The 22,411-nt window shown below is 32.9% G+C and overlaps 1 protein-coding gene across 1 annotated transcript; it reads right to left on the bottom strand.

Moving 5' to 3' along the window:
* Nucleotides 1-8,035: 8,035 nt before the first annotated feature.
* Nucleotides 8,036-21,420, bottom strand: LOC129312972 (uncharacterized). The gene is made up of 21 exons (XM_054955781.1): nt 20,825-21,420; nt 20,642-20,726; nt 19,945-19,984; nt 19,608-19,856; nt 18,955-19,054; nt 18,788-18,862; nt 16,927-17,025; nt 16,145-16,261; nt 15,902-16,017; nt 15,618-15,717; nt 14,769-15,127; nt 14,205-14,535; nt 13,213-13,427; nt 12,260-12,478; nt 11,622-11,808; nt 10,283-10,524; nt 10,080-10,172; nt 9,760-9,861; nt 9,225-9,582; nt 8,959-9,096; nt 8,036-8,880 (listed from the first exon to the last, which is right to left on the bottom strand). Exons 1-21 carry the CDS (start codon nt 20,954-20,956, stop codon nt 8,242-8,244), a joined length of 3,996 nt encoding a protein of 1,331 aa, XP_054811756.1. The 5' UTR covers nt 20,957-21,420; the 3' UTR covers nt 8,036-8,241.
* Nucleotides 21,421-22,411: the final 991 nt, after the last annotated feature.

Raw genomic sequence — 22,411 nt, 5'->3', positions numbered from 1 at the left:
CCGACTTTCACTAGGACTGAATCGACGACAATTGGGACCAAACAATTGACTTCAACTAAAATACAAATTAATTCTTGGCACAAGAAACAAACAATAGAAAAGACAAAAATACACAAAAAGAACAAACATAAACAAGAATACAAGAAAACAAGTAACAAGAAGAAATACAAACACAAAAAATAATATTTACAACACTCAAGAAAAATTTACTATCATTGGTTTAAGGCTGACCAAAAGATCTTCAATGTCAAATCCTCAACAATAGCACAAAAAACTTGTTGCATTCTGCAAGTACACTGATCATAGCAAGTGTCAAGTAATATAATGAGAATAAATTATCATCCCTGTGAACGTTTGTTTAAAAACAAATATCAAACAAAAGGCTAAGTGAATTTAATCAAGTTGAGCCAAAACATAATTAAATGAAGATAATTTTGCAAGCTACATTAATACTAGAAAATAAAGAAAAGCAATTAATTCACAAACTTTAAATACAGAATAGAATTTAGGATTATTTATCCTCCTTATGTCTCATAGCACCAAAATTACCTCATTTTATAAATACTTGGACAAGTTCTTTTAAGTTATGAAGAAGTGTTTAGTTAAATCAACTATCCAATGTTTTGTTACAATTAATAAAATTCAATTTTAAACACTAATCTTAACGTGGCTATGTAAAGCTAATAAGTATATCTCTATCATATTAGCAAAACTATCCATTCAATATGCGAATATCGAGTTTTTGCATTATTTTATTCAAGTTTTACATTCAACCTAATCATCTCAAGTATCAATTAAGTGAATCTAACGTTTAAATGATGGTCAATTACTTAAAAGCATTAAAAAAAGAGTAAAATAAACATATATATATATATATATATATCATTAATCACAAAAAGAAATGAGAAACTTGGATTTAATCCACATAAGAGTTTCAAATAATTTTAGAATAAAAAATTTAATTACTCATAAGCTTCCACAAATCACAAATACACAAAATATTTGGATTCATTTCACATTACAAGAGAGGAATATAAAAACAAAAGAAAATGAGCTACAAGTGTTTTCAAAACTTCAATTTCTTGATCCCAACTTTTTTAATGCTCAAACCATTGTACAACCAAGCTCTAATATGTCTTAAAGTGAGAAGAATGCGTTTTTGATTGAGCTCCTAGCATATATGCATTTTACCCAAGCATTTATAAATAAATAAAATAAAGCAATTTGCTAACGGCGGCAAAAGTTGCGAACAAAAATCATGATTTCGGGATGATTTTGATAATTGTGCACTGTTTTTGCTATTAACGAAGTTTAGCCTTTACATACTTGATTTTTTTTCATCCAAAAGTATCAGCAAAGTTCATAAATGCATCTAATCAAATTTCAAATCAAAATAATACAAATTTAATTTAAAAATATCAAATTAAAGCCAAATATACAAACCTAGAACAAGATATATATTTTCTTAACTTGAGCAATTAAAATATATATAATTGAGATAAAATATATTAGAATTTAAAAAAAATGTAATAAAATTATATGAAATTTTAGAAGCTAATACACAGCATTAAATTAAGCCAATAAAGTTTCACAACACCCGCATCGTGCTGCTTCTAAATTGTATGATTATACTTTATAAATCTCCATCGTCAACCTGCTCTATATGGAGCTATATAGAGTGGTTGTCAGGGATTGTTTAACAAAATTTTGCCTTTGCATGTCGTGTAATGTTAAACAGATGCAATGTATATCAATGCAAATGATATAATAATCATAATTCATGAATGATTTCATCCTTAAGATCCCTCTCTTCAGGCCACGTGATGGTGCAATATGTCAGCTATAAGTGGGTAAATGCAACATGTTTGGAATATTTTAATATTAGATATTCTTCATTAATTACAGCTTGTTGACCAGGCAAAGGATATATGGGATCATATATATAACAGTGTAGTCTGTAGTCTGTCTATTGAAGCCAATTAATTACCGTGCGTACCCCCATACAAGCGCACCCAGGAATTGCATTCGGTGCGTGTGCTCATCGCAGCTAGGAAAAATCTTGATTCTTTATTTCAACCTTTTTTTTATTTATGTCGTTTATTTAAATTATTTTTTAATTTTTTATAATATTATATTTATTAATTTAAAAATATAAAAAAATTTAAAATTTTAATATATCTGTTTATTATTAATCTGGTCAATATAAATTTAATCTAACAATCCAATTTAATATTAAAAAAATTTATAATTTTATAACTTTACTATACAAATAAACTCTGCTATAATTTAGATGACCTAATTTAATATTAAAAAATTTATAAATTAACCATTTAAGTGTACTATAAATTGTCCATATTTAATATTAATTTTTTTATATTTTTTATTTTAATAAATATAATATTAAAAAATTTAAAAAATTAATTTAAATGGACGACAGGGATTACATAAAGTTAAAATGGAGGCCTAGGATTGCACCTAACCCTGATGAGCACGACCCATCACCTCATCATTGTGATGAATACCGAATGCGAACTCAGCACACCCATGTGGGGTTGGTGTTCAACACGTAGTGTCACAGAGTCAAGATAAAGAAGATGAATCATTTATGCATATACATTTGCTACAAAATGATAAAAATATAATGTTTAATTTATAGTCATTAATTGTGAAGCCCAAACACATATGTACGTACAATCCATTCCAATTCTATAGCTAATAATAAGGGCAAAGCCTGACGGATTGCTCATTTAAATTGAGCTTAAAAACTCAAGCCTTTGTGGCGTTGGCCCACCTGCTTCACAACTCTATCCAACTGAACATGACATGCATGCATACATATTACCCTAGAAGGCAAAGATTATTATGTATGCTAACTTTGAATCTTAAAAAACAAACGTAAATGCACAAAATGGTTCAAGGGAAAATTTAGGGAAAATATACCTGCAATTCCTTATAGTTTCACTTAATTTTAAATTAGGTCCCTACATTTTTTTAATCAAGCCCTTATAATTTCATCTATTACACACGGTGATCCCTAAAAGTTAAATTTAATAACAAATTATTAAGTTTTATAAACAAAAATATTCTTGAAGTTTGCAGAAAATTTAATTTATATTTTTAGCCTAAATAAAAAAAGAAAATTTGATTTAATCCACTATTTATATTTTTATTATAATTTTTTATGAAAATTTTACATATATAAAAATTATTTAGAAGATGACCTAATTATGTAAATTTTGAGTCATAAAAATTATATAATTAATTTTAATCTCATATAATCATTTAATAAAAATATAAAATTTCTTAATTTCCTTTTTTGAAATGAAAAATGTAAGGGTTTTAACTTTTAGGGATTAAAAAACTTAATTGGTTAAACTATAAGGGCTCAAGTAAAACAAAATACATTGTAGGGACTTTATTTAAAATTGAGTGAAGTTGTAAGGATTTGTAAATATATTTTTTCAAAAATTTAAAGTGTATTCCGCATCTGAGGTCGAGAGCAAGTTTGCATTATTAAGAAGATGTGGAAAAATAATTAAAAGAACAGTGTTTTGTTGTGCCATTACTTAATGCTCTTAATTAAATTCAATATATATATCGATCGATGATGGACAGGACATAGATGAATTATATTATATCTGAAACCAATGTGCTACTCACTATAAAGGAAATCAACAAAAATTATGTTTATCTTACGATTGACAGACGGCATTGCATTGGAGGCATGATATTCCATTTCCGATTTATATATACATACAGCTGCACAAAATGAACGTAACTGCACAAAATGGTTCAACAAGGAATTTTTTTTTTTAATGTATTTCGTATTCATCAGGTTGAGAGTAAGTTTGCTTTGTTAAGAATAAATTTTTGTAGATAAACTTAGTGCACCACATTTTCTTTAATTCATCCAATAAAATTACACTAATTCAATTAAATAAAATCTTATATGTCATCATTTTTAATAAATTTATTTTCAAAATAAAATGCCTATTTAATTTATTACCTTTTTTTTACTATCATTGATGTTAAAATTAATTTATATTTAATGTTGTCTAAATATTATATTTTTATTAGGTAGACTATAGATTACAATGGGTTTATCTAAGAATTTTTTTATTAAGAAAATATGAAAAAATAATTATTCCCTTGAATACACAAAATAGTACTCCTTTCGTTTAAAATGTACGGCATTTTTAACTAAATTTTATCTTAATAAAGTAATTAATTGTCTTTAAATTAACTCTATTTTTTCATATTATCCCTATTTAATAGGGTGCTTTGTCTTAAAATAAATATAAAATAATTTATTCAATAGAAAAAATTTTTAAAAATGCAATAATTATATATTAAAAGATTAAAAATGCTTTATATTTTTTAACATCCAACCCGATAAAAAATTCCTCATACTTTGAAATGGAGGGAATATATATCTTTATTTAATGCCCTTGAATACACAAAATAGTATATACCAATGGATGGACAGGATATAGATGAATTATATCTGGAATACAGGACTCAGTAGTCAGTACCAAATCCCTTTGATAATTAGTATGTGTTATTTTGTCTATTGGGATAGAGGGATTATTATTTATATTCTATGAATATTAGGGTGCAATATCATGTGCTTTATAGCTTGAGTATTTTTAGTAATCATTTTGTTGTGACTGGCTTTCACACATAAAGATGCATATTTATTTTCTTTTATCATGCATGGTTTATTTCCTTGTGTATGTTTTTTTTAATTATGACCATGGTATTAGAAATCACTCATATATGTATAATGATATTTATATTAAATGCTTTCCGTGTAATGCACGGGGGAGTTAGTGCTAATCTATTATAAAGGAAACCAGTCCAAAAAAAAAATTTACCTTATGATTGACACACGACATTGCATTTGTTCATTGGAGGTGTAAGATTCCACTTCCTATTTATATAATAATGCAGCTGTAAATTGCAAGCAAGGGTAGAACCAGTATGAGATTTGAAGGGGCCTAAAGTTGAGTTGCATAATCCTAAATAAATGACTCTATAAATGTACATGCACCTCATCCGTCTTTTTTATAAAGGAATTTTAACTTCTTTTGTCAAAATTAAGAAAATTTTTGAAAATGTTAGCTCTTCCTAAATACTTAATAAGTTTTTTAACTATGCTCTTATTTGATATACAGACTTTATTAACATGTTTTCTCTTACCAACATTTATCTTTTGTTTTGATTGAAAAAAATAGCTATGAAGGAAAGAAAACTAGGAGAAAAAACTCCTAAAAGTAGTAAAAAAATATATAATTTGGTTGACGCTACTATTTATATACTCTTATATATAAACCAACAAAATTAGGAAAGAAAATTCTTAAATTTGTTGACGCTAGTATTTATATACCCTTCTCTTCATCTCTCTCAACATGCTTGAGTCCAAATTTAGTTAAAACAACTTAAAGAGTTTCTAAATGCAGCCATGATTGAGAAACATGCTATAAATATGGAACTTATACCTCTTTAGGAAAGGGGGGGAAAAAAGGTTCTTCCTTCACACATAACCTAGTTCCACCCCAGGCAATTAGCTAATGTTTTATAATTGTTGATATCCTGCAATGTGGATGTTTAGTTAAAAACTCATATTGTATTACTTGATTTATTATTATTTTTATCCATTCCTTGTTGGGTGCATGGGTTGTGAAAAGGTCAAATATGGCAGAAGCAAGCTGAGTGATCTGTTTGACACGATGCAAGTATGTTTTCTGCAAACTCCAAATGAAGATTGAAGTACGTGGTTTTCCCTAAAGTCTCTTGCATTTACGTGACTCTTTAATTTGTTTTGTTTTTTGGGAAGATGTGGCAGAAAGCTTTCGCTGGCCCTAACTCTATATGTGTTGGGAGAGAGGCGACACCGAGAAGCGAGGACTCGAGCGAGCATGTCCTTTGCTTGTCATGCTTCTATGTAAATGTGCATGTTTCACAACCATCTCAACTAGTATATATATTAATTATCTTTTTTAAAAAATGTTAGACTTGATTTTTATTCTCATTTTTTTATTTTTAAAAATTATTTTATAATATAATTTTTTTAAAAAATGTATTTTAAAACAAAATAAAATAAAAAATCATTTGGTTATATCAATAAAAAAGTTTTAAAATTAAAAAAATGGATTGCAAATAATGGTTATAAACAGTTAATAGTGGTGATTAATAATAAAAATTTATTAAGGTAACTATAATTTTTAATAATCAAATATAGTTTAATTTTAAAATAAAAATAAAATAAAAACAATAAATTTTTTATTTTTAAAAACAAAAAATGAAAATAATTTTAAAATAATAAATTCTCTCTATTAAAAAAAGATAGAACATTTTTAACTAAATTTCATTCCTAATAAATTAGTTAATTATTTTCAAAATAATATCATATTTTCATATTTACTCTTATTTAATTGATTATTTTACTCAAACATAAATATAAAATAATTTGTTTATTAATGACATTTTTGAAAAAATATATCAATTACACTTCAAAATAAAAAAATATCTTATATTTTTTAATATTCAACCTCTCAAAAAATTATTTATATTTTTGAATGGAGAGAGTGTAATATATTTATTTTCAAAATATTAATATATACATGTTTAATTTATACTCCCTCTGTTTAAAATGTAAGATATTTTTAATTAAATATCATCCCAATAAAATAGTCACCTACTTTTTCAACTAACCCTATCTTTTAATATTTACCCCTATTAAACACCCTATAATAAATATAAAGTCATTATCAATAGGGGCACTTTTAAAAAAAGATAATGATTACATCTTGAAAGATTAAAAATGTTTTATATTTTTGAACATCAAACTCCTCAAAAAATACCTTATATTTTTGAACGGAGGGAGTAATTGCTTTTCCACATCATCTTCACATAACTAAATTATTAATCAAAATTCATTTGTTTTTTATTTCTTTGTTAGCAAGTTTTTTAACAACTAATTTTTTATTTTTATTTTTAAACTTACGAATAAATGTTCTTTTAAATAGAATTAATAAAAAACAATAATTTCAAATTTATTTATTAATTGTAAGCAAAATTGTTTTAAGATTTTGATTTGATTTGATTTGAGATGACATCTTATTCATTCGTTTTGTATTCCCACAAAAAATTATTATACATTTTGGAATCGGAAGGGAAAGCAACCAGAAATTACCATGCACTTGATAACGTAGATTACTTCAAGTTGTTGATGGTATGATAATTAAAATGATGATTGCTATAAATATAATGGAATGATACGGTGAATTCCCGTACTGTCTTTGGATTTTTTATAATTTATATATCAAATTTTTCTTGAATTTATTTTTTAAAATGGTAGGAAAATATTTTTAACTTTGACAAATTAAATGTTTTGCAATTTTATTACTCTTTTATACATCAGATAACTTTTTATTTGTTATATTTTATGAAGAGGATATTATAAAAAAGAAAATAAAGAACGGAGTCATTTTTCACCGCTTAATGACGGATCCTTTCGATCAAAATGAAAAAGGTATTTATTTCTTTGTCTTTCTATATTATTAATAATTATTAATTGAATTTTTTAATATAAATAACAAAGATATATTACAATCATTAGTTACATTAAACATAGTTATGCATTACAAATAAAAAACATAATTACGAATACTTTGGGTTTCTATAAATTCTATACTCCTTTCGTTAAAAAATATAAAATATTTTTTTAAAAATTGAATGTTTAAAAATATAAAATATTTTTAATCTTTAAAATATAATTATTATTTTTTTAAAAAAATATTTATATTAATAATGACTATATATTTATTATAAAGTAATTTAATAGGAATAAATATAAAAAGATAGAGTTAGTTTAAAAATAAATAACTACTTTATTGAAAGATAAAATTTAATTAAAAATATTTTATTTTTTTTTTACGAAAGAAGTATAATATATTAATATATTGATAATATAACGTTCTATCGTAATATTGATATTGCTTGCCCTGCCGGAATTAAATAGTTACTTTGAATATTAAAAGCCAAAACTTAGATCACATATAAGACATCACGACAATACAAAGAAAGCAAACCCTAAAGCTCGGAAAGATTGTTACAACTTGCAAAATGAATAACTTATCTTTACAGAAGGAAGCAGAACAGAAACCTTGAAAATATTTTCCGTGTTTTAATGAATATATTCTCAAACCGTTGACGTAACCAAGTTTAAAGTAATACCAATCATGCGAGGAAGTCAGCAACGGATACTGCAGGTGGAACATTTGCCTCCTGAGCCTCAGCTGATTTCGGTGGGCCCTCCGTTGGTGTTGGTGCCGGACTGCTCGTAGACGTTGATTGAACAGTTTCAGCGCCGGCAGTTTGAACTGCATCATTTGCTGATGCAGCAGAGGCAGGAGCTTCTTTCTTATCTACATCGGTTTCCCCTGATTCCGGCTGAGATGCAGCAGCCACTGAATCCGGTTGGGAGTCTAGGGCAAGTTGTGATGGAGCTGAATCAGTAACTGGTGCAGATGTGGATTCAGATTCCTGGGGAGGCGGTGCACTCGGTGGCCCTGCTGTGGCCGTCGGAGGAGCTTCCAATGCCAATGGCTTGCCAGGTGGCTGCAGTGAATTCTGAGCGGCAGAAGTTGGTTTCTTTTGAACGGAGATCGGTGCAGAAAGAGACATCATCCCTGGAGGTAGGATTTCAATTGGCGGTTTCTTCCCTGCTTCTGCCAAACTTGTAAGTTTGGGGTCCTCTAAAGAGGCAAGGAATGCAGCTGCAGCATCTGTCTTCTGCGATGAAGCAGGCTCGATCTCTCTCTGTAGCATTTGGTTCCAGGCCTGAACTAAGTTCCTCAACGTCGGGCGTCCATGTGCCTGAAAATAATGCAATTGGGTCATATAAAAAGCACTAAAATGATAGGATAAGTTTGGTGTGCTCGAAACGGCTCATACATGAGCATGAAGCACGGCCTCTGCCAGCATCCCAGTATCCTGCCATGCCTTTTCCATCAGAGCGTTGTCTCCCAAAACTGCAGCAGCAAAAGCAGCTTCCCGTCCCAAGCCAAGAGTGATCAAGTTATTTACCAAGCCCTGCAATGCATGGCAGTTGAGTCTTTTTAACAACAGAGATGGACCTGTGTACATGCAGCTATGATTGCTATTTTCATCATGCGCCAAACAAAATGCGGGTCGGGAAAGAATAGAGGCAGACTGCCTACACTTAGCCGTGTTAACTCTCCATGATTTGCAAGGCGTAAGGCTAACCCCCTCAATTCGTGACCTTGTAAAGCACCTTTGACTGAGCCTGCTGCAGCTAGCCTTTTGAGTGCTTCACGTGCAATTTCACTTTGTGCAGTAGCATCCGCAGCATCGATAAGATCCAAGAACTCTTTTGCGAACTTCACTATGCCCTGAACAGCTTCAACTACATCTTCTTTTTTATCTGTCAAATTAAGTATGTCTGTCAAGCCAAGCCCAGTGTTATCCTGTCCTATGCCCCTGCTATTACTCATGGTAAGAAGGCACTGAAGAGCCCTCTTCAAATCATTACTCTTCATTGCTAGATCAAACTCCAACCTGCAGAACATATGTAAGAGCAATATATTTAACCATGCGTTAAAATGAGGATTTCAATACTTATTCAACTAAAAGCCCAAAAAAAAAAAGATATTTTTACCCAACAATTACACTTGACAAAAGAGAAGAAGGTGATCCAGAAAAATAAGGCCTGAAAATTCTGAGCATGCATCATACCTTTTAGATATTCCTGGCAAATGAAGTGCTTCAGTTGCATAACCCATTCCCAGCAAGAATTGAGCTAAATCGTCATGGTGTTCTCTTCCAAGCCTACTTGCCCTGTTTGAACGTATGATATTTTTTTAACCAAACATATTGTTTTTTATTGCTAACTTGTAACAGATCTTTACATCAGAGTACTTTCTAACTAGTTTGGATGCATGATATTAGATATACAAATATACCGCTGAATCCGTTTTATTTATTCTTCTTCTTCTTCTTCTTCTTTTTTTTTGGGGGGGGGGGTGTTGAGAGATGAGGGGAAAAAATATCAATACCATTTTATGGCGCTAACAGCATCACCATAGGCAGCAAGACATCTGCAACGAATGCCTGGATGACTCAGGGATAAAGCATGTGCACACATGTACCTACCACAATTCAGGCATCAGAATATGTGAAACTCAACAGAATTAGCTGGCATATATGGACGGGCTTTGATAGATTATGCAAATTGTTGGAACTATGTCATCACAATTACCTGTCAATGACCCAAAGAACTCCATCTCTGACGCCCACCACAACCAGAGGCCCAACAGGACGTTTCTGCTCCACTGGGAATCGAGTAACAGCAACAGACACTCCCCCACCACCAACAGCTATTTCACTGGCCTTCCTTTCTTCTGCCATCCCAGAGTCATCACTATCAACTCTAGATTGTTTTGGCAACGATATGAAAGGTGGCACAGAAGGAGCATGCTGAAATGAAGCCAATCGCACCACCTGATGTAGCAAAAAGATATAAACTATTTCAGATGACAACGTAACTAATCATCGTGCTCAGATACAAAGGCCAAAAAAGGGCACCCGACAAATCTAACTTTTTAAAACGCTTAAAATCAGAAATTTTTGTCAAAGGAATGGGGGAACTCTTAAACAGATTAGCAAAGAAATTCAACATGCAGTTTGTCTTGTACATTAACAAGCTATGAAGAAAAAGTATGGATGATTCATGCAATTGAAGACGTTTTATTTTAAAGTATGAAAAAGAAGACCCTACATCGATAAGACAACCAACTAAAAGCCTTTTAAGTAGGACAAATTCAAGGGTTATCAAAATCATAATTTGCACAAATGTCTTCCATTCCATCTATGTGAACCGGACCCACATACTCATTACAACACCTTGTAATCAAAGAAATAGCTAATACAAGGAGAACCATGTACGTTGCACCTAAACTCCAGTTACCCAGATTATTCCATGCAGCCTTAGCAGAAAATGCCAATCTTAAAGTAGACATGCCACCACCAAAATATTTATTCAGCCATTGACAAACAAAGTTTCTCAGGTAATCATGTAAAAGAAAACCCTAGCAAGAAGCCTGGATTAATTCCAGCAATAGTCCATCAAGCATTTTTTTTTTCTTTTGGAAAATATTATAGCCCCGAGCATGGATCTATTTATACCCTAAGATCACATTTCATACAATGGAAAGGTTGAAAATGGGCCTTCCATGGAACCGACTTGCATGTTTGGTATGGATGGAAAAAATAAAAATATTTAAACATAAAAAGCTGAAAAAACAAATAAATGACACAAATACCATTTATCAAAAAAGAGATAATTAGACCTATACTATAAATGGTAGGGTTATTTTTGTCCTTGAAATTAACGTTTTCTAAAGAAGTGGCATTTCCTTAGTTATCTTGATGGAAGACTCCTTCCTCTGTTTGATGGAAGTGAGTTTTCCAAAAGAAGGCTATTATGGCCTACCAAACACACTTTCTCTCTCCTCCTTTTCTTAAAATTCTTTTCATTTCTGCCAAACACACCCTAAATGCATGCTCCATAGATCATAAACTCTAACGGCTATTCTAACCTGTAACATTGGCGGCCTCAATGATATTCTTTCTTCAGTAGTAGCTTGCGGACCATCCACGTTAATTAGTGCTAACTCTCCGTGCTCAGCTACTGCTCTTGCTTGTGCTTCTTTCCTTTTCTGCTCTTCCTTCATCTTCTTAGTTTCTATGTCAATTTGTGCAACCCCAGCATCCACAAAAACAATTCTGAGAAAAAAGGGTTACAATAATAAGGATATTACAAAACTATCAACTCCTGTCATTTTGGCTCCTGAAACAGAGGCAATACATGAAGATGCACATATCCATGCATAATATTGCTAAAACATTGAAAAAAGCGTTGAAGCAAAGGGTTTCCAACCCCATTTCTTGGCCAAGCCAAGAAAAAATGTCTCTTAGCAAGTGATGCAATTGCTCCTAAGTAATACCTGATAAAATGACAAAGATAGACAGAAAAACATATAAAAGACTAATAAAAAATTTGGCCTTATAGCAGATTGACAGAGAATTAAAGATGCAGAGTGTAGTTGTGGATTCCATTTCTAAACAAATGAAAAAAAAGAAGAAGAAGAAGAAATGAGTCAATAACTCAATATATGAAAAACTTCATGAAGTATATGATTATGATATAAATTAAAGGACTGATCACACAGCTTACTCTACAGTAGTTGGTGTGGCTACGAATAGTTGCCTTCGGTGCCAAACAGCACTAGTAGCGTATGGAATTGCAACATCTCCCAGGTATCTATATTGTGGACGCAAGCATGATATGACAATGTAATGTTGGTATGCAAACGCACAGTACTCAACAGTTTGATCCCAGGCAGTCCATTCTGGCTGAGGAAGCAGATCACCCACAGGCTGGAAAGTCTCCCAACTAAATCAGAAACAAAACAAATGCACCCTTGAATCTAAAGGAGCTGGAAAATGTCTCATCAGAAAGACCAAATGTAGAGTAAAGAAATACAAAGTCATGATATGCAGCATTCTCAACTCAATGTAAACCTGATGTGAAATAGGATTTTATAGGTCAAATATGATTCCGACAAACATAAACTGATACATGTAAAATCATTAATTATCAGCATATGAAGTCGATGTAAGGGCATCAAAATCCATGTCAACCAAGAGAGAGATTCTCAATCCAAAAGGCTATATCATATTTATATGGGCATTTGTATGAGACTGGTTTGTTGATATATAATATTCATGTTGGTAGAAGAAGAGGGCTGAACCCCAAAATTATATCACTCTATTAGAAAACTTAAAGACAAATTTCCTGCACACTCATGTTGACACTCATACAGCAAAATCCAATTTCCTCCTCATTAAAATGATATTCATTTTAGTTCCAAAGGCATGCTTACCAATGGCTAAATATTGACAGGTAGTATTATCCAGTTCATGCATGAAATGAGTAAATTTTAAGTTTTATAAATTATAGGCAATATGAGCATCAAATATTGGCAGTATTTTTTTTATTTTTGGGATAAAATTAGAATAGAATTTATTAACTCAAAGAAGAGAAGTACAAATTAACCAGGGGGTAAGGGAGCTAGGAAAACTTTTGCCAGATAAGAGTCCAAACAATTGCTATGATCTAGCTTTTACCTGTATAACTGGAAATTTTGGGGAGCTGCCTCAGCTGGAGATCTGTTTGAGGTAAGTCCATCATCAAAAGTAGTAAAAGAAGAAAGACCACCGCTTCCATAACCTGATAAGGGCATGGACTGAATTGTTGAAATAGCCGTAGCAGCAACTGGACTGACTCTCCTAGATGTTCGATAGGCAACACCAAGCAAAGCCCCTCCATGCAAACCAATGACCTAAAAGAGATGCATGAATTAGAAAGGTGACCTGACATTCAAGCTATTAGTTCCTGTATTGACGGAGTACCCAATGCCCATTAAAGGATAACATGTACAGCAAGCTATAACATCTGCATTGGAAGAGCACATGCCCTTCTTACTGTTAATAACACACATGGAATTATTAATAAACATAAAATCTTAGATCTGGTCTTTACATTTCAACATTTCTGAAGCTATTATAGAAAACCTTTTGCTTCAAACAATGAATACAAAATCCTTCCACATATGAATCATTTGACAAGTAAACTCACATGACATTATACCCACGATTGTGCAGAAATTACAATAACGTCCCTGCCCAGGTTGGTCTATTCTGAAGTGCTAATTAATTTGTTTGCAATGTATGTATCCAAGGGAGTAAATCACATTAATCCATGCAAATTGCCTAAGACCCAATCCTATGACACAACAAGTCAAGCTGGGCATTGGGCTAGGCCAAAATCAATCCTAGATTTGCCTGTGTGCATCCCATGTGTGTGCAACAAATCAAGCTGGGTATTAGGCTAGGCAACAATCAGTCCTAAATTTGCCTGTGTGCATCCCCTGTGTGTGTGCATGTGTTGCCATGTATAGGGCATGGCAAGGCAGCAAGGAAGGTGAAATAAACCATTTCTTCATTATCATGATTTAACTTCGAATATTTCCAAAAGATTTTTCCATTAGAACATAGAAAGCATAGCCACCATGAATGTCATAAATACTATAAAAGCATAAACCAAGAAAATATCATACCGGTTCACTACGTGCACCGACAGATCTCATTAATATGTTAGATGTTCCATCATCTAGCAAGATACGCACTTGAACAGATGCCATGGAAGAAGCAGAAGCTGCGGCGGCGGCAGCTTGTGCTGCAGCTGCAGCAGCCTCTTTTGCTCTCCTAGAGGAACCTCCCTTAGGAATAATAGGAATTCTAGGAGGTAATGATGACTCCAATATGGCAAATCTGTCACGACATGTATCCCAAGCAAGAAGCCTTGCACTGCCCGAATCAACAATTGACCAGTCACTAACCTTGTACACAGAGAAGTAAGGAATATCTGGCCAAACAATTGCTAAATACCTGCAAGGATTCAATTAGAAAGGAAGTGCAGGTAGGTTACTAGAAGTCATGAAGCTATTATGGCAGTTAAACATAAATTTTTAACTCCATCAATTGAACGCTCTTAAGTTAAAAAAAAAAATTATTAGAAATTATTAAAAAAAAAAATTAATTGCTCCTGAGAGAGAGAGTTGTCACTCAAAAAGTAAAACAAAAATTAACATCCATGCTGAAGCAAATGTCAGGCAACTTACTTTCCAGAACTGCTCGTAGAAAGAACAGAATATGAATCATGTGGAACAGGCGTATTAATTTGTTTCCTGCCCAGCTTAATAGGTAATGGTTCCCCAAAATCACCCCTAGATCTTCCTGTTTCTGACAAGGAGCTATTATTTCCAAGAGATGGATTTGCCGAATTGTTTAGCTGAAAATTTAGTAGTTTGAGCTCCCTTTCAACCACATATACTGCAGCATGCTCTCGGCTGTCTAATGATGTTGGTAGGGGGGCCACAGCTGGAAGAGATCTAGGATCAAACTCACATACTATAACACCAATATTGGTTCCAGTAGCAACAAGATGTGGCTGCAAAGTATGTGCAACCATACAATAAACCTGCATATGAAAAGACACATTTCATATGCTGCTGAACATACATAACAAATTTCAGCTAATTCTCCATATGCTGCTGGGAAACTTAACCTTCATGTACATGGGAAGCCCTCAAAGAAAGCATAGACAGGATGCAATACCAAAGAACCTATGAATAAGTTTGGTATCTGCCCAAGAATGTTCCCTGATATATCCTAACTAGAAATATCGCGATGTACAGAAAATAATTTGTTACCTTGATCCTGACAATAATGCCATATTCAATGACCAATATTTTCGATGGCAGGATTGGGGAAAATGTCTCAACAAACTTTGTCGCTCTTAATTTTGAATTACCCTCACCTCTCTTCAAATTACCACAAGTATTCAGATGCAATGAACAATATTCTCATGACTCACGATAGCAAAGCTTTCTCAAAAAGTTACATGTACACAGAGAGACGTGATAGAAAAGATAGCTGTTAACAAGAAATTATAAACTACAGCCACATACCCTGAGCTTCTTATTAGATGCAAGAGCTTGAGGAGGAATAACTGAGGTTAATTCACACAACGGTCTTGTGAGAGCAGAATAAGTAGGATGTTCAATTGCCCTGACAATAGTCCAAAAAATAATTTCTTCAAATACAAAATTGAAATTATTGAGCTACAGCCAATTCATCCCCACGAAGTAGTCTTACCAGTAACAACCTGACTAACTGGTGGAGTTATTTTGTGATGACACAATTAAGTACCAATTAGGAAACTTGAATCCATCCATGAAAGAATGGCACATACCATATATGAGAGTCTTTTACACAAGTAAGAATATCAAGATTGGGAGCTCGAGGATGGCACCAAGATGCCACACTATGGCAAGCCAATTTTGGAACTGGTTTTATACGTCGCAGTTCCTGAGAATTGGAAAAACACCAGAATGGCCACAGATGAACAACACTATGCCAGATCATTCTAGCTAGTAGTTTCCACAAATATTTTCACAGAATTAAAAATTTTCAAATGTTAAGACCAATACCACACCTTAAAGGAGACCGTGTCCCATATAGCTAATGTCTTGTCAGCACCAATTGTAATAAGCTGAGGAGCACCTCCAATCACCCTAGATATCTCAACTCCCACAACCCCACCATCATGGGCCTAGATGCATCAAGTCGTTTTGCAAGGGAATAAATGGGTAGATATCAAATCAGAAAAAAAGGTGCAGAAAAGTTTAATCGGGTGGAAAAGAACTGATAAACAAGGTGGAAACAAACAAAGTAAAAACTCTGGAATTTGTTTTTAATTTCACTTTGGCAGTTTGGCTGCAATAGAGTTTGTAATAGGGCTTTTGGCTTTTTCTATTTTGATTTTTGAAATTAAGTTAAAGTATCGTGTAATGCATCTGATACCAAATATTAAATTCAACCAAATATATATATGCAATCACATAGCCAGAGAGGAAATAACATTGACTTTCAGGATGATTTCTTGTCATTCTTTTATGTATTTATCTTCTTTCTCTTCATATAATAGTCTTGTTATGGAACAATTGTAATACAGAGAGGGATTGTAACTAATTCCCTAGCGGCCTAAACTGTAGCCTTGAGAATAAATAGCTGAGATTCCTCTACGCTGTAGAGAGTAAGTCCCTTAACTTGTAAAGGCTGGTAAAGTTATGAGAGGATACTGTTGAGACTTAATTCTTGTACCAATTCTTTTTTAGAAAAATATCAACCAAGGCAGCAATTATAACAATATTCAGGTTGGATAGCCATGCTAAGCAATAATTCAACATGGACCTGGCCAGAGGTAAAGAATGATACCTTTAAGCTTAGTTTTGGAACAAGTTCTCGTGAATCTTGTACATGGTCTGCACTCCATAGTACAAGCAATCCATCACTGGCACCCGAAACCAAAAGACCCTAATGGTGAACAGAAGGAAAAGGAAATGAAAGTTTAACAACAAATCAAACAGAAACCCCCACAAACTTCAAAGCATAAAAACAATGCATAGACATACACAGGCAACCAAAACATGCAAATATAATTAACAGGTTTTACCAACAACAATGATTTGCCTGTAAATCCTGCTGTTAAACATAGTGCAGCCGCAAAAAATACAAGTCCTTCATATGATCTTTGGACTATTACTAGTGTATTAGACATATTGATAAGGTAGAAGATAGAGAAGAGAGAAAGAAGAGAGGTAGGTAGAAGAGAAAGAGAGAGAACAGAGGAAGAATTCTGAATAATTCTCATGATCATTTAGGAAAAACAATAACACGCTACATCTCTATATATAGTAATGGTAATAACAGCATCTAACCAACAACTATATCCCTTACTTTAACTAACTCTTTTATTTTATAATATTTACATATCACATAAATAATTGAAATAAATTATAACGGGCTTATATAAGAGTTGTTCACAGGTAGGTAGTAGTAGCATTCGGTAATGCATAAGCATCTTGCAGAAGCACCTACCTCTAGCCTTTAAGTTTAAAATAAATAAAAAGGTCGCCAATGAATACCGGTCCTAGATTTGCTTCCATTTTCTAGTAACATCAGAAAGTTTAGATCATTAAGGAACCGGGATCCTTAACTAGTAAATCTTTCTTGTCCTTCTTCCCTTTTTTCAGTTTCTGATTGGTAAGCCTTTCCAAAATTTGGCTTTGACATCTTCCAAATGTTAGCCTTGGCCCCCTATAGTTATGCCTTTGGTTTGAATTGCAGCACATAATATAGTAGAATTAAAGGCTAAATTTGCAGGTCCCATAATTTGTACGTGAAAGCTGATAAGTGAAGGAACATCAACCATTTTATTAGAACATTTTACTTGTTTCCTTACACAAAAGGCCTTTTGGGCTTATGAGGTAACAAGGGTCAAACTCCTAATCACTCAATTATACGAGCTCAACAGCCATGTCAAGGGCCAATTTGATAGAGCCAGCAGCAATAAACAATAACAACGCAGGGAAAAAAAAAATGAAAGCAGCAGTAGAAGAAAGGGGAAATGCTATGGTTTTGATATTAAGTAACAAAAGTAACCGCATCAGTGTTACAATCTTTCTTCACTGATTCTGGCCAAAACCCCTATTCACCAGTACAACCACAACAGCAAAGAAAATCAACAAAATACAGAGAACACAGCACAACACATACATATAAATCTAGCATTCAAGAGGCCATAACTCTCCTCACCATACTCAGTCTACAAAATACATCCCATAAGCCCTCAATACAAAGCAGAAAGGCTTCTAAACCCCAAAAAAGTAAATCTCACCACTCCCAACACTGGCTATACCGCTCAGCATCCCCCAAAACATCTCTAGGCCAGCATTTACTTTCCCTCACAACTAGGATCCATAAGACAAGCATCTAAACCAGCAGTATATTTCTCTTCTACCCTCTAGGTCTTCCTTGATTTCCTCCTATATGTCTTAGTAAATTCACCAGTCATATCACAATTCAACTCAAAAGTTTAAACTGCTAAGTGAAGACCCACCTGTAGTTTTATTAAAGTCTTTAACATCAAGCTTTGACAAATTAACCATTGACATGTCCATTCATAAAACCTGATTTTGTCAAAGCATAGACAACAAGTGCAATAAATTTCTAACAATAGTGTCACTAAAATACACTTAAATTAGCATGAGTCATCCGAAGGGAAATCAAAATGTACCTCACCAGAAGCAGCCATGAAGGACATCAAGCAAGAGATTGATCCTTTGTGACCTCCAGTGTATCTTCGCACAAGCTGCAAGGAACAGAAGCATAACATGCAGCCAATGAATTCAACTTCAAGGAACTCTAAACATCCAGCAAAAAGGGGGTGGTTCAAAAGTAAACCTTCCAGGTCATCATTGAGAGAACTCTAATGACACCATCAGATCCACCAAAAGCAACAAGAGGGCCATCACCCCCACCAGATCGATAAAGGAACTCCATGCTGCAACAGCAAATAATAGTGGATAGTATAAAATTGAGCTGATATAGTATACATAATGGTTGAGAAATAAAATTGAAAACGACAAATAACCTTATTTGTGGTTAGTAATTATCATATAATTAAAATATAAAATTACATGACATACAGTACATAGGAATAATCACAAGTGATGCTGGAATTCGTCAGGAAGAACATTTAAGCTGAAAATAGAGATGACTTTCACACTCCACAAAAGTTTGGATTTGCCCAGAAGAACTAGAATAGGAGCAATGTAAGAGACAGTCAAATAAGTGCCAGAAGCAAATCTAGATTAATGATTCAGCAATTTACATAAGCCAATGCCAACCTATTATTACTAGATATATATATATATATATATTTCAATGAGTGCCTGTATAAGAAACTAGGGGAAAATCTGAATAGGCCTCACCACAAAAGTCCAAGTCACTAACATTTAGTTAGCACTTAACAAACAGTCTTAATAGACCGTATTAAAAATTTGAAATCAGAGACAAAAAAGGGTTGAGTATAATCACATGTAATATTGATTTACCATAGGAGGGATTTGTTATCAAGCTCCTGCTTTGGTACATCACGGCCGCGCATTGTCACCAAATCCAAAAATATAGCTTTGTTTGAACAGCATATAACAAGAAAATGCCTTCCCTTTGTTGATGGGACAGGGGAGCTAAAAGCTGATGTAAGATGATGCACAGCTGATGGAGCCTCTGCAGCTGCAAAGCGATTGTGCCAAAGTTGCCAGAAGCGTACATCGTCGTCATAAAAATTCACCTGCATAACACTTTAAAGGCAAGAGTAGAATCATGGTAAATAAACAAATAAAACATAAAAGCCAGAATGAGGATGATATAAATATAAAGGTATATTACCTCCCTCCACGAATGGCTTCTGTGGGCTTCCCTTTGGAGTCTACAAAACAAAATACATCATGTTGCTTGAACAGTACAGAATTACTTATGGCCATCACTAATTTTAAGAAACCATTTGTAATAACAGTTTTCTTGCATCAAGTAATATTAACTCATTTCAATGTCCAAGACCTATTGCCAATTAGTAGTAAATTCAATATTGCAAGATAGATAAATGTTGCCAAGCTAAGCGGTGAGTAGTGACATTCAAGAAATTCAAACAATTCTAGCTCTCAGAGCATAAAACTACAATAAATGTTGCATGGAAAAATGAGCCAAAAAGCATAAGTGCCAGGAAATTATTAATTACTATGGCATCCATGCTCCCAATGCAAATAAATCTGATTGAGAATAAAAGAATTTGGCAACGAAAAACGTTAGTACATTCCTCGGAAATGAAGGTCCTTGTAGTGGCATCTGATATAAGAGTTGAAAATAATTCAACGCGTTAAGGATGTTCGTACGGAGATGGTGGATTTTTGGATGATACTGTGCTGTCGATATTCATTGTTAAAACCAGTAGAACAGTACAGTCAACCAATTATCAGATGCGACGTCTTACCATGTGCATCAAACGCAGAAGTTTTAACTTACAACAAAAATGTGAAGGGCGTCAATACATTCAGCGGTACTGTTTAATCATAGCGAAATGTTGTACCTGTTTCTCCCTCAGCAAGCTTCTCCAACTTGGCACCGACCAAACGCCGCTCATCAACTCCGCCAGCTTTTAGCTCATATATCACCTAGAAGGAGGAGGATTTGGTGAAATACAAACAAGCCACGCAAAGGAGAGTCACACAGATAAGAGGCAAGATTGAACATATGCAATACAACACTGTACCTGGCGGTGTTCCCAGTTCCAAACAGAGACCCGATCTGATGCATCTGCTGTGACCATCCATGGATGCGTCGGATGCAATTGGATCTTAACGATTTTATCAGTGGTCGGCCGGAATGCTTTCAATCGAAGCATCTTTTTTCTCTATTGTTAGCTTAATATAGTTAAAACTAAGAAGAAGAGATGAAGAATAAAATTAATTGCGGAGTCGTTTCGATCGGACTCGACCCGGCAACTTTGGTTCAAAATATCCGGATATTCAAATTTCCATGAAAATTTGAAAATGTGCGTTCACTAAGGATGAACGCACATCAACTCCGTGAAGTTAACAAATTCTTCCCACGATGCCAATCATTTTCCCTTTCCTCTCTTCACTCCATTTTCCGTGCACAGATGGGAAGACCCGGTTCAAACTTGCTCTGTGTGGAAGGAATTCAAGCGATGGAATAATTAGACCAGTTCTGTACTTTTGAAACGTAAGACCCGAATTCGGAATAGTCTCCGCGGGCGTCTGTTCCTAACTCCAGATCGCCTTGCAGTTTGCAGTTTGTATTGCTCTGAATCGCCCCTCCGGTGTCTCTTCTTTCCCTTTTTCTCTGCCGCGTCATAAATTCTTACGGGAAAATTTTTGCTGGCAAAAACAAAAACGGATTAATTATTAATTTATTGATATTAATATTCTCAAAATGGATATCAATATGGTTATTACTAGCCCCCCAAAAAAAAAAAAAAATATATATATATATATATAATATCAATGTCAATATACATGGTAAAGCACGTCTACGGCACATGGAACAGTACTTTTCTCTGTTTTTAAATTTTTAAAATTTAGTTAATGAATTATTTTGTTTAAAGAATGCAATTGTGAGACCCCCATGATAAAAAAGTGGACGTGAGGCCTGCCATTGAAAATTGTGAGTGTGGACTATGGAACCTACATTCATAAATTTTAAAAATTTAGATAAAATATAAAAAATAATAAAATCCTTATATTTTAACAGATCATATAGAATTAATAAAAATTGATGATAAATAAAATATTTTTAATAAAAATAATAGGTGTTAAATATACAATGAAATTTATATAGGTATAATAATATGGTTTAGATGGAAATAATTTACTATAAATTTATTATTAACACATGATAATAAATTATAAAATAATTTGTATGAGAATATATAAAATAAGTTTTGGTTCATGTTCTTCAAAAGCATAAGGTGAAAAATCTATTATTCTATTATTGATATTTAAAAGTAGATTATGGTTAGAAAATGTATAAAAAAATATTGATGTAATTATGTCCTTCAAGTTTGAACAAAAAAAATTATGAGCCTCAAGTTAATTATATAATGTTAATAAATTTATCTTACACCGCACACCTACTCTTTTATCGATAATCATTATATTACTTGTAATACTTATATAATACTCTCACACATATGATTTTTTGTTTACCAGCACTCTCGTACATATGGTTGATAAATGGTATTATAAAATGGATTATAGTATTTGCTTGATTACCATTATAATTATGATTCATAAATAATACTTCATCTATTTTAAATTATAAGATACTTTTAAATAAA

Source organism: Prosopis cineraria, unplaced genomic scaffold, assembly GCF_029017545.1.
Source record: "Prosopis cineraria cultivar Desert tree isolate PC_DT_omini unplaced genomic scaffold, ASM2901754v1 PC1, whole genome shotgun sequence".
Lineage (NCBI taxonomy): Eukaryota > Viridiplantae > Streptophyta > Magnoliopsida > Fabales > Fabaceae > Prosopis > Prosopis cineraria.
This window is presented reverse-complemented; position numbering and strand designations above follow the sequence as displayed.